The sequence below is a fragment of the Aegilops tauschii genome, chromosome 3 (assembly GCF_002575655.3).
Source record: "Aegilops tauschii subsp. strangulata cultivar AL8/78 chromosome 3, Aet v6.0, whole genome shotgun sequence".
Lineage (NCBI taxonomy): Eukaryota > Viridiplantae > Streptophyta > Magnoliopsida > Poales > Poaceae > Aegilops > Aegilops tauschii.
In genome coordinates this window covers 462375661-462389097 of record NC_053037.3, presented here as the reverse complement: position 1 = coordinate 462389097, position 13437 = coordinate 462375661, and the positions used below count along the sequence as shown (strand labels likewise).

Sequence of the window (13437 nt, the reverse complement as noted above, 5' to 3'; positions counted from 1 at the left end):
GTGGTCATTTGTGAGTAGCAATGCATAATGAGGTTTTTTGGCTGATTTATTTCCTTCGGTTTCCGGTTAACCATGAAATAGGAGCCCAGCAGTGCTCACTATTGTGTTTACTGGGAACTGTATGCATAAAATGGAATTGGTGGATTTTATTTTTTTAATTATAAATTAGTTAGTAGTGGCATGGGAAAAAACTGTGCGCTACTAGTATTTAGGATACTAGTAGCGTTGGTAGTATGGACATGCTACTACTATTTCGTTAGTAGTGGCGCGGGTATGAAATAGCAGTAGCGTGGGTGGCACATGCTACTACTAACTTTGTTAGTAGTAGCGCGGGTTTAACCCACGCTACTACTAACTATTAGCTGTAGCGCGATACTAGTAGCGCGGGTACCCGCGCTGCTAATAGCCATTTTACCCGCGCTGCTAGTAGCCTTTTTTCTAGTAGTGTACGTAGCGTCGACCAAGCACGGAGATAAGAGAGGACACTTCTCTCTATTAATTAGCTAGCTAACACAACATATGGAACACCTAAATTAACCCCCTAAACCCACCCCCTTTCAAAAAAAAAAACCTCAGCTCCTGCCAGTTGCTAACGCGTGGATACCTTTTGATCTCGGTTGGTGCTACCAACCGGGACCAAAGGCCCTTCTGCCTGGGCTCGCCGCAGCGGCCACGTGGAGGCCCATCTGTCCCGGTTGGTATAAGAACTGGGACTAAAGGTATTGGGCTTTAGTACCGATCCTTTAGTCCCGGTTCCCCAACCGGAACAAATGGGTCTTACGAACCGGGACAAATGACCCTTTTTCTACTAGTGCTTAACCATCTTTGATCAATGAGCTAGTCTAGTAGAGGCTCACTAGGGACACGGTATTTGTTTATGTATTCCCACATGTATTTAAGTTTTCAATCAATACAATTCTAGCATGAATAATAAACCTTTACCATGAATAAGGAAATATAAAATAACAAATTTATTATTGCCTCTAGGGCATATTTCCTTCAGTCTCCCACTTGCACTAGAGTCAATAATCTAGATTACATTGTAATGAATCTAACACCCATGGAGTCTTAGTGTTGATCATGTTTTGCTCGCGGAAGAGGCTTAGTGAACGGGTCTGCTACATTAAGATCCGTATGTATTTTGTAAACTTCTATGTCTCCATCCTTGACCTTTTCACGAATGGAGTTGAAGCGTCTCCTGATGTGTTTGGTTCTCTTGTGAAACCTGGATTCCTTCGCCAAGGCAATTGCTCCAGTGTGTCACAAAAGATTTTCATTGGACCCGATGCGCTAGGTATTACACCCAGATCGGATATGAACTCCTTCATCCAGACTACTTCATGTGTTGCTTCCGAAGCAGCTATATACTCCACTTCACACGTTGATCCTGCCACGACGCTCTACTTGGAACTGCACCAACTGAAAGCTCCACCATTCAATATAAAAACTTTTGTGACTTAGAGTCATCCGGATCAGTGTCGAAGCTAGCACCGACGTAACCATTTACGACGAGCTCTTCGTCACCTCCATAAATGAGAAACATATTCTTTGTCCTTTTCAGGTACTTCAGGATGTTCTTAACTGCTGTCCAGTTATCCACTCCTGGATTACTTTGGCACCTCCCTGCCAAACTTATGGCAAGGCACACATCAAGTCTGGTACACAGCATAGCATACATGATAGTACCTATGGCTGAGGCATAGGGAATCACTTTCATTTTCTCTCTATCTTCTGCAGTGGTCGGGCTTTGAGTCTGACTCGATTTCGCACCTTGTAACACTGGCAAGAACCCTTTCTTTGACTGATCCATTTTGAACTTCTTCAAAATTTATCAAGGTATATGCTTTGTGGAAGTCCTATTAAGCGTCTCGATCTATCTCTATAGATCTTTATGCCCAATATATAAGCAGCTTCACTGAGGTCTTTCATTGAAAAATTCTTATTCAAGTATCCTTTTGTGCTATCCAGAAATTCTATATTATTTCCAATCAGCCATATGTCATCCACATATAATATCAGAAATGCTACAAAGCTCCCACTCACTTTCTTGTAAATACAAGCTTCACCGTAGTCTGTATAAAACCATATGTTTTTGATCACCTCATCAAAGCGTATATTCCAACTCCGAGATGCTTGCACCAGTCCATAGATGGATCGCTGGAGCTTGCACAGTTTGTTAGCACCTTTAGGATCGACAGAACCTTCTGGTTGCATCATATACAACTCTTCTTTAAGAAATCCATTAAGCAATGCAGTTTTGACGTCCATTTGCCAGATTTCATAATCATAAAATGCGGCAATTGCTAACATGATTCGGACAGACTTAAGTATCGCCTACGGGTGAGAAAGTCTCATCGTAGTCAACTCCTTAAACTTGTCGAAAACCTTTTGCGACAAGTCGAGCTTTGTAGACAGTGACATTACCATCAGCTCCAGTCTTCTTCTTGAAGATCCATTTATTTTCTATGGCTTGCCGATCATCCGGCAAATCCACCAAAGTCCACACTTTGTTCTCATACATGGATCCTATCTCAGATTTCATGGCCTCAAGCCATTTATCGGAATCTAGGTCATCATAGCTTCTTCATACTTTGTAGATTCGCCATGGTCTAGTAACATGACTTCCAGGACAGGATTACCGTACCACTCTGGTGTGGATCGTGCTCTGGTTGACCTACGAGGTTCAGTAGTAACTTGATCTGAAGTTTCATGATCATTATCATTTGCTTCCTCTCTAGTTGTTGTAGGCATCACGGGAACGGTTTTCTGTGATGTGCTACTTTCAATTTCAAGAGAAGGTACAATTACCTCATCAAATTCTACTTTCCTCCCACTCACTTCTTTCGAGAGAAACTCCTTCTCTAGAAAGGATCCATTCTTGGCAACAAAGATCTTGCCTTCGGATCTGTGGTAGAAGGTGTACCCAATTGTTTCCTTAGGGTATCCTATGAAGACGCACTTCTCCGATTTGGGTTCGAGCTTACCAGTTGAATCCTTTTGACATAAGTGTCGCAACCCTAAACTTTAAGAAACGATAGCTTAGGTTTCTTGCCAAACCATAGTTCATACGGTGTCGTCTCAACGGATATAGACGGTGCCCTATTTAACGTGAATGGGGTTGTCTCTAATGCATAACCCCCAAATGATAGTGGTAAATCCGTAAGAGACATCATAGAATGCACCATATCTTATAAAGTACGTTTACGACGTTCGGACACACCATTACGCTGTGGTGTTCTAGGTGGCGTGAGTTGTGAAACAATTCCACATTGTTTTATATGAAGGCCAAACTCGTAACTCAAATACTCGCCTCCGCGATCAGATCGTAGAAACTTTATTTTCTTGTTACGATGATTCTCCACTTCACTCTGAAATTCTTTGAACTTTTCAAATGTTTTAGACTTGTGTTTCATTAAGTAGATATACCCATACCTACTCAAATCATCTGTGAAGGTCAGAAAATAACGATACCCGCCGCGTGCCTCAACACTCATTGGACCGCATACATCGGTATGTATTATTTCCAATAAGTCATTAGCTCGCTTCATTGTTTCGGAGAACGAAGTTTTAGTCATCTTGCCCATGAGGCATGGTTCGCAAGTATCAAGTGATTCCAAAAGTCCATCCGCATGGAGTTTCTTCATGCACTTTACACCAATATGACCTAAACGACAGTGCCACAAGTATGTTGCACTATCATTATCAACTTTGCATCTTTTGGCATCAATATTTTGAATATTTGTATCACTACGATCGAGATTCAACAAAAAATAGACCATTCATCAAGGGTGCATGACCATAAAAGATATTACTCATATAAATAGAACAACCATTATTCTCCGATTTAAATGAATAACCGTCTCGCAATAAACAAGATCCAGATATAATGTTCATGCTCAACGCGGGCACCAAATAACAATTATTGAGGTCTAAAACTAATCCCGAAGGTAGATGTAGAGGTAGCATGCCGGCGGCGATCACATCGACCTTGGAACCATTCCCAACGCGCATCGTCACCTCCTCCTTAGCCAATCTTCGTTTATTCCATAGCTCCTGTTTCGAGTTACAAATATGAGCAACCGAACCAGTATCAAATACCTAGGAGCTACTACGAGCATTAGTAAGGTACACATCAATAACATGTATATCACATATACCTTTGTTCACGTTGCCATCCTTCTTATCCGCCAAGTATTTGGGGCAGTTCCGCTTCCAGTGACCATTTCCTTTGCAGTAGAAGCACTCAGTTTCAGGCTTGGGTCCAGCTTTGGGTTTCTTTCTAGGAGTGGCAACTTTCTTTCCATTCTTCTTGAAATTCCCTTTCTTTCCCTTGCCCTTTTTCTTGAAACTAGTGGTCTTGTTAACCATCAACACTTGATGCTCCTTCTTGATTTCTACCTCCGCGGCCTTAAGCATTGGGAAGAGCTCAGGAATCATTTTATTCATCCCTTGCATATTATAGTTCATCACGAAGCCTTTGTAGCTTGGTGGTAGTGATTGAAGAACTCTGTCAATAACACTATCAACTGGAAGATCAACTCCCAGCTAAATCAAGTGGTTGTGATACCCAGACATTTTGAGTATGTGTTCACTGACAGAATTGTTCTCCTCCATCTTGCAGCTATAGAACTTGTTGGAGACTTCATATCTCTCAACCCGGGCATTTGCTTGAAATATTAACATCAACTCTTGGAACATCTCATATGCTCCATGACGTTCCAAAACGTCTTTGAAGTCCCGGTTCTAGGCTGTAAAGCATGGCACACTAAACTATTGAGTAGTCATCAGACCGCATTTGCCAGGCGTTCACAACGTCTAGATTTGTGGGAGCGGGCTTGTCACCTAGCAGTGCATCTAGGACATAATTTTTCTGTACAGCAATGAGGATAATCATCAAGTTACGGACCCAGTCCGTGTAGTTGCTACCATCATCTTTCAACTTAGCTTTCTCTAGGAATGCATTAAAATTTAGGGGAACGGTAGCACGGGTCATTGATCTACAACATAGATATGCAAAACTATTAAGACTAAGTTAATGGTAAATTAAGTTCAATTAATCAAATTATTAATGAACTCCCACTTAAATAAACATCCCTCAAGTTATCTAAGTGATACATGATCCAAATCAACTAACCCATGTCCGATCATCACATGAGATGGGGTAGTCATCAATGGTGAACATCTCTATGTTGATCATATCTAATATATATGAATCATGTTCGACCTTTCGGTCTTTTGTGTTCCGAGACCATGTCTGTACATGCTAGGTTCGTCAAGTTTAACCCAAGTATTCTGCATGTGCAAAACTGTCTTACACCTGTTGTATGTGAACGTAGAGTCTATCACACCCAATCATCACGAGGTGCTTCAAAACGAAGAACTTTGGCAATGATGCATACTCGGGGAGAACACTTTGATCTTGAAATTTAGTGAAGGGATCATCTTATAATGCTACCGTCGTTCTAAGCAAAATAAGATGCATAAAGGTTAAACATCACATGCAATCAAAATATGTGACATGATATGCCCATCATCATCTTGTGCTTTTGATCTCCATCTCCAAAGCATCGTCATGATCTCCATCGTCACCGGCTCGACACCTTGCTATTGCTTCTACAACTATTGCTAACGCATAGCGATAAAGTAAAGCATTTACATGGCACTTGCATTTCATACGACGGAGACGAACAACCTCTAAAACAAAACAAGACTCCCCCACCAGAGAAGTGTGGATATGATCTTCGATAACACCTCAAAGGAGAAAATAGTACTAGCTATGGCACCCTGGCTCAGCGGACTAGATGCCCCGTGTTCCAACCCAGAGATCCATGTCTTCTAGAAACAATGGTCGTTTGCCGGTGACCTTTGTCCGTTGTAGTACGAGTGACTGGCGCATCACGTCCAATCTCTCATGTCAATGAGTCTGTTAGAAAACTGCTCCAAATGAATCAATGATTTCCCCTTTATTTCCCTCAGAGCGCAAGGGGAAACAAGATTGAGAATGAATTAAAACACACCAATGTTTCATTTTTCCTATTACCATTGGTCAGCTCTGATACAAACCAGGGGAAAACTAACCTGGAACAGCTTCTTTATACTTGAAATTCGTTGCCTTTCCAACTTGAAAGACGAAGTTGCAAATAAAGAATGTCTTCTGGAAATACAGTACCACCGATTCGTAAATAGAGGACACAAGATGCTTCTTCTTCGGCTGGCAAGAAGTGGTTGAAGTTAGTACCACCAATTCGTAAAAAATGAGTACATTCAGTAAAAATTTCTGAGAGGCATGAATAGATAGTAATATATCAACATTTGACAGATAGGTACATAAAGAGAAGGAGGGCAACCCAGTGAAAGAACAGGAAAAATCATGACGTGAACAATGATGGACTAAGTTTGCAGCTTACAACAGTATGTTTGCATTACATGCGGTCAGAAAAATCATGAAGTAAACAAAGATGGACAAAGTTTATAGCTTACAGCAGTATGTTTGCATTACATGCGGTCAGAATGGCAATCCAACAAGCACAGAGCAAATTCCTCAACTAGAGCTAATTTTGAATGAAAAGGCTATATTGAAATGGAAGACCCATGATAGTAAATCATACATAACTTGATCTATGCACCAAGAAGCATCGATCATTATAGTATCAGCAGTAAATAAATCTCGGATATAAAGCGCTCAGTTCTAGAACCGTACATGGTCGTTACTCAGCCATGCGGACCACAGAGAGCTTATGGATATTGGGTGTAATCGATGGGAGATGGTTACACGGGATACTTACAACCAGTTTGGATGGCGGTCCAACAATAAGATAGGTGTCTAGTCATCTTACCCTATTTTCGCTGGTTGTGGCAACATTTTTTATGAGACTTGTCATTTTGTTTGAGACATTGTTTGAAACGTGAACCTTTATTAATAATATAACATGGCTATGTGCATCAAGAGATGTAGAGACCGGGGGCATTCCTTTTTTTTTGACAAAAAAAATCAAGCGCTCAGTTCTGAAAAGGCTTGTACGAAGTAAAGCTGACACGGTATTTAGGAAACTCAGAGTGCCATAGTTCTGTTAGGCTTTCGGTCAACACCAGCCTATACAGTTATCTCGGATATGTCACTTTTTGTACTATCGATATAAATAGAGAAAAGTATATTTTTCGTCCTTCAACTTTTGTTAGAGTCTAGATTTGGTCCCTTAACTTCAAAACCGGACAACTTGCACCCCCAACTACCGAAACCGGACAAGGTTCGTCCCTGGTCTCGGTTTTGACCGGTATTGGTGCTGAGTCACCCCGGTTTTGACCGGTGCTCACTCAAATTCGCGGAATTTTTTTATATCCATGAACTTTTTGAAATTCACACACACACTTTTCAAATCCGCGTAGTTTTTTCAAGGTCACTTTTTTTTTCAAAAAGAAACATATTTTTTTCAAATCAGTGAACTATTTTGAAATTTACGTACTTTTTTCAAATTCATGTGTTTTTAAATTTGCCTACTTTTTTCAAATCTGTGTATTTTTTCCAAGTTTGTGTAATTTTATCAAATCCAAGTATGTTTTTCAAATCCATGAACTGTTTTTGAAATTCACGTGCTTGTTTCAAATCCGGATACTTTTTAAAGTTCATGTATTTTTTTCAAATCCGTGTTCCTTTTCCAATCCAGGAACTTTGTTCAACATTCACGTATTTGTCTTAAGTTGACATGATTTTTCAAAATCCACATATTTTTGCGTAAAAAATAACCAAATCCGCGTACTTCTCTCAAGTTCGCATAAATTTTTTAAATTCATGAACTCTTTCCAAAAAATGTACGTGAATATGAAAAAGTATGACAATTTTAAAAATTACATGAATTTGAAAAAACAACTTTCAAAAAGTACGCAGATTTGAAAAAAGTACGTGAACTTGGAAAAAGTACACGGATTTGAAAAAAGTACACAAAATTTAAAAAGTTCACGCATTTGAAAAGGTACCAGAATTTGAAAACATTACATGGACTTGAAAAAAGTACACGAATTTGAGTCGGCACGGTCAAAACCAGGGTGGGACAGCACCAAAACCGTGACCAGGGATGAATCTTGTCCGGTTTTAGAAGTTAAGGGTGTAAATTGTCCGATTTTAGAGTTGAGTGACCAAATCTAGACTCCATCAAAAATTAAGGGACGAAACGTGTACTTTTCTCATATAAATACCACAGCAGTGTTCGATCCCGGTTTATGTGATGCCACTGATTCTCACGACCATGTATTCTGTTTGCTACCGAGAAAAAGCTTCTTATGCGGTATCATGAAAGGCTGAACTTGTACCAAGAAGAGAAATAGCAGGATACAAGAAGCCCTTGACTTGCTCAATCATGTTTCCTGGGCCCCTTTGAGGTCTCTAAGCCGCAAAAAATTACCACGGACAGGGCAGGACTCACCTAATTGTAAATGCTTTTGTAGTTGTACGCATGCACAGACCAACATCCCCCCCCCCCCCCCCCCCCCCCCCCAGCATCGACTCTCAAAACTATCACTAAATAAACAAATAGACATGCAGAATAATATCTTGTTACCAATTACCAGACAGTTTATAGCTGCATGCATCATTCTGATGCGGAGACCGGGCCGCCGGGGGTTATCCTCCTTTTCAAAATAAAATAAAATTTACCAGGCAGTTTCGATCGGGATCAATTGAACTCTCTTAGACTGCGGATGAAGAACGGCCACAGGAAAGGGTATTCTTCTGGGGGCAGAGCAGATTCATCTAAATATAGAGTACCAAATAGACATTTTTGTCGATTCAAGATGATTTTTTTTTCCATATATGTTGGAAACATCAAGATTTCATTAGTAGGTGAGAGAAGAAAACAGATGTATACTAGTACTTGCTTAGTCAGAAGCCTTTACAGAGCAATTTTTCTGAAGGATTTTCTTCGCTGGACAAGTATTTATATTGTTATATGTGAAGCATGTTGTATATTATTCTTTTTTCTGCAGGAAGTGTTGTATATCACTCCCTTCATCCTATAATATAAGACATTTTTGCATGCTAAGATAGCTTGCCAAAAACATCTTATATTGTGGGACGGGGCGAGTATTAAACTGAGAGTGCTAATACTGCATTATATATTAAACTATGAGAGCGCTAATAGTGCATGATATGTTAAACTATGCAATTATTACATGCTTTAAAAGGCAAGTTAAATGCTTATTTCATTTTCCAAAATGGAATGCTAGCCTGGTTTCCCTACTCTCTTGGAAGATATACCTGAATACTATTTCTGTAAAACCCATGCATTTTTAAATGTTAAATGAATAATAAATACATGGCATGAGCTGATCCAAGTAGCTTAGCCCTGGGCAGATTAACAGCAAGGGATCTCAGATTTTCAAAGCAACTCAAGAAATAAAGACCTCTTTTGAGTTTATAACAATAGTCGAAGAAGACGTAAGAATAAATAGAGAACAGTCGACAATTCAGTTCAACACCAACGTCACCAGGTTTGTCATGAAGCTCAAACTCATGCTATCCTAGCAAATCAAAATTCACTTTATTTTCTTGGTTAAGACCTACAAAAGTATGCCCCCCACGTCATCATAATCACTCTTGGGGTGGCAAAATTTCGTGTTTTGACCCTTTCGACAAACAAAATCAAGATCTGACCCCGGTTTGAAATATTTTCGGGATTTGGCCCTTTTGCTACCACCAGTGCCTCTGGCGGTAGGGTTAGACAGCCTACCGCCAGAGTCCCTGGCGGTAGGGTGTGACGAAGGGGGACGGCGGCCGTCACCGCGCGCTGACGTGGATAAGTACCTTACCGCCAGGAAACCTGGTGGTAGGCTGTCTAACCCTACCGACAAAGGCACTGGCGGTAAGGTGTGGCAGGGTTTTGCCGTAGATGCATTCTGTAACGAAATATGCAAGTGCCCTGGCGGTAGGTTCACCCTACCGCCATGGGGTCTGGCGGTAGGCTGTCTGACCCTACCGCCAGGTCCCCTGGCGGTAGGGTCCTGTGTTTTGCAGTGTAAAGTTTCTGTAACGAAATATGCAACTGCCCTGGCGGTAGGTGCACCCTACCGCCATGGGGGTTGGCAGTAGGATGTCTGGCGGTAGGGTCCTCTGTTTTGTTTTTTCTAGTTCATTTGGTTGCTTGTTTTCAAATTCAATATGACAGCAATATCACAGCAAGTTTCACAAATATGACAGCAATATCATAGATTTTAAACAATTAAACTTGGGCATCACATAGATCCATATTAAGATAACTTGAAGTGCATAGAACATTTCAAACACATAGATCCACAAATAGCAAACACATAGTTCCACGTAGTTTCACAACCACTAGACAAGTTCAACCAAACTAAAAGAGCCAAGTATCGAAGAGCATAATCAGTTGCTCCTTCCCCTCTTGGAGGTACGGTCCTCGTTACTCTTTGAACGAGTCTCTTCGGTCTTCTTCTTGGGCCGTCGAGGAACCAGTCTCTGGAAAGGGTCCGGACTCAGCAAATCCTTCTTCTTCGGATTCCTCTTCGACAGCTGAGATGCTTGAGATGTTTGAGTTGGTGGAGGTCCATAATCTTCATCGTACTCCTCCTCCCCGTTGCTCTCATCCTCCTCCTCCTCCCCTTCTTCATGTGTGGCCTCCTCCTCCTCATCCTCTTCCTCCTCCTCCTCCTCCTCCCCAACCAACCTAGACGACGAGGGAGCATGGCTCGATGAGCCGATGAGACCCTGTGTGGCTACAGGCTGATAAGCTTCAACTGACCCAGCTCCAGCAGACCCAAGCAGCCCTACCAGCTTGCGACAACGCTTCACGAACTTCTGCACTCACAATGAAACACGGGAATAATAAGTATCGGATCGACTGATTGCAAGTGAACAAGATGCATCTGTTCCGAGGAGGCTGAAATTGTACCTTCATCGTCCCCCTCACTTTGTTCTCAGATTGTACGCTCCCGGGGAGATCACCTAGTGCATCTGAGGCTTCAAAGATGCATCTGTTCAGCTCACCAGACTGCAACGACATAAGTCAGTCACGATGACGAATAAACTAATTTAAATACAACAGTCGGTTCAAACTTACTACTCTGTTGATGAGGGGTGCAAACTCCCTAAATCCACTATGCATGTTTCTGATGTCGGTCTGGTAGGCCTCTTCCTCGGGGTCATCCCTCTCTAGCTCCGCGATGTCTTCCGTCGTCCACCGAGGCCTCAGACGAAGACGGTGCTTCTGGTCATCATCGTACCACCTCATGTGTCGGCCCAGGTAAGCATCCCAGTCAGTCACTTTCCTCTCCACGTCTTTACGATACCTCTGTCGGTCCCACTCCGTCACATGAGTCTTATGCTGCTCTCCCCAGTCTGTGATCGACTGATTCTTCTGCCGGCTCATCCTACAAGGCATAAGCAACAAGAATCATCATTAGCGCAATGAGATCATCATAAGCAACAAGAAACATGATAAGCGATGGAGAACAAAGCGCTCAGAGGTGGAGCGTGGCCACCGGTATCGGTGGGGCCCGGTGGGGTATGCTGATAAATCCCAAACTGCGTGGCCACGCGGTGTGGCAAGTGCCACTCGAGGGCGTACACGCAGATCATGCTCGCACGATGCACCGCCAGAGACCACGGTCCGCATCGCACATCACGTTCAGATCAAAGTCCCACTGTCGGTCTTGTTGATACGGCCACCAGTTTACCTATTACATATACATTGGTAAGTTCCCACTCTCGGTCAAAAGTGGAATAAAAAAGAAAGGTGTTGAGCGAGTTCATATACCTGCGTATGCGTCAAAGCGTCCAACTCGTTGGTGTAGGTCTTATACGAAGTCTTGTTTAGGCCCGTGTAGAGTTTGACAACGTCCCACTCGTAAGCTACAGTGGGGTTTCGAGTCTCGTCGCCGTCTTCGCTATAGTCTTCCCATGGGCGTCTTGGCATCTTCTCCGGACGCCCCACCGGCAGCCGCTCCCACATCCAAATGGAGAAGGCCCAGACAAAGCCACCCATATTGGAATTGTCTCCCGTCCTCTGTGTTGCGTCGTCAAGCTGCAAAACATCAAATGAGGATCAGATATAAGAAAATGTCATGGACACACTTCCGTAGGTAGGTAGGCAATTAGACATCTCTTACCGAACGGTATAGGTAGGCGAGACATGCGGTCCCCCAACTGTACCCTGCATCCCAGTCCGCTAGGAAGAACAGATACGCCCAGTTGGCAGAGTTCCCGGAGCTGTCTGGAAACACGACCTCCGAGAGAATATATCACAGATAGGCCCTCGCGTACAACTCCACAGTCGCCTCATCTGCGCCTTCGGGGCATGTCTTCCGGTGCTCCGAGAGCCAGATCAACGGCACACTAGATGTACGGTTACTCTTGGCAGCGGGGCAGTCGCCGATGAGGGTGGTAACCCTCTGCTGCCAGTTGGTCCTCTCCACTCGACCGGTGAGTGCATGACCCTTGATCGGCATGGCAGTAATCATCTCCCAGTCCTCGAGGGTCACCGTCATCACCCCGCATGGCAGATGGAAAGAATGGGTCTCCGGTCGCCACCGGTCAATTAGAGCTGTGAGAGCTGCGTGGACAAGCGTCGGCGGCTGACGCTTGAACTGCAACACGAAACCCAATAGACGGGCTTTCTTGAAGAATGGCGCGTAGCGATCGTCGTAGTCCATATGCCCATGAACCCCGTGACCCCTCATGCGTAGTGGCTGGAGCATCTGTCAAAAAGTGAACGCCAAAAGTTAGGAACTTATTTTCATCAGTCCGAAAACTTTGATCAATATTTCATTCATATCACTTACCTCTCCGTTCTCTATGAACCGGGCACGATGACCCTTGTCGAATGCCCAGTCCAGCATGAAGTATCGTGGGCTATGTTGTCCGCAAGAGGTGGCCGCCTTAATAAAATTTCATAAACAAAAGCACCATAAGCATAAAGCATACATAAACAAAAAATGAACTCAAATCATATCAACATGCATCATATCAAAATAAAATTTTAAGCATATTCCTCCAACAACAACAACTACACATGATGGATCAAATCATATCAACATGCATCATATCAAAATAAAAATCCTCCAACATACATCATATCATCAAATTTTTAAATAAAATTTTCCAAACAACATCTTCATATCATCATATCAACATGCATCATCAAACTAGGGTTCATCTTCACACTAGATCATATCATCATATCAACATGCATCATCAAAATAGGGTTCATCCTCATATCAACATTACATCATAATGTTTTTAACAAAAAAATTATGAACCAGGGTTCATCTTCACACTAACATATGAACTATTGATTAGAGTTCATATCCAATACCACTAGATACTAAAGAACTAAAAACTACAACTACAATCAATCTTAGGTGAAAAAAATCCAATCTAAGTTCAAAAACATGAGGGATTTCAAGCAAATAATGCGTCGAATCGGAAGCAAG

General features: G+C 42.4%; 1 protein-coding gene across 1 annotated transcript; it reads right to left on the bottom strand.

Moving 5' to 3' along the window:
- Positions 1-9093: 9093 nt before the first annotated feature.
- On the bottom strand, positions 9094-12843 carry LOC109736102 (uncharacterized). The gene is made up of 9 exons (XM_020295322.1): positions 12787-12843; positions 12357-12702; positions 12115-12218; positions 11809-12029; positions 11067-11376; positions 10899-10997; positions 10674-10804; positions 9251-9263; positions 9094-9099 (listed from the first exon to the last, which is right to left on the bottom strand). Exons 1-9 carry the CDS (start codon positions 12841-12843, stop codon positions 9094-9096), a joined length of 1287 nt encoding a protein of 428 aa, XP_020150911.1.
- Positions 12844-13437: the final 594 nt, after the last annotated feature.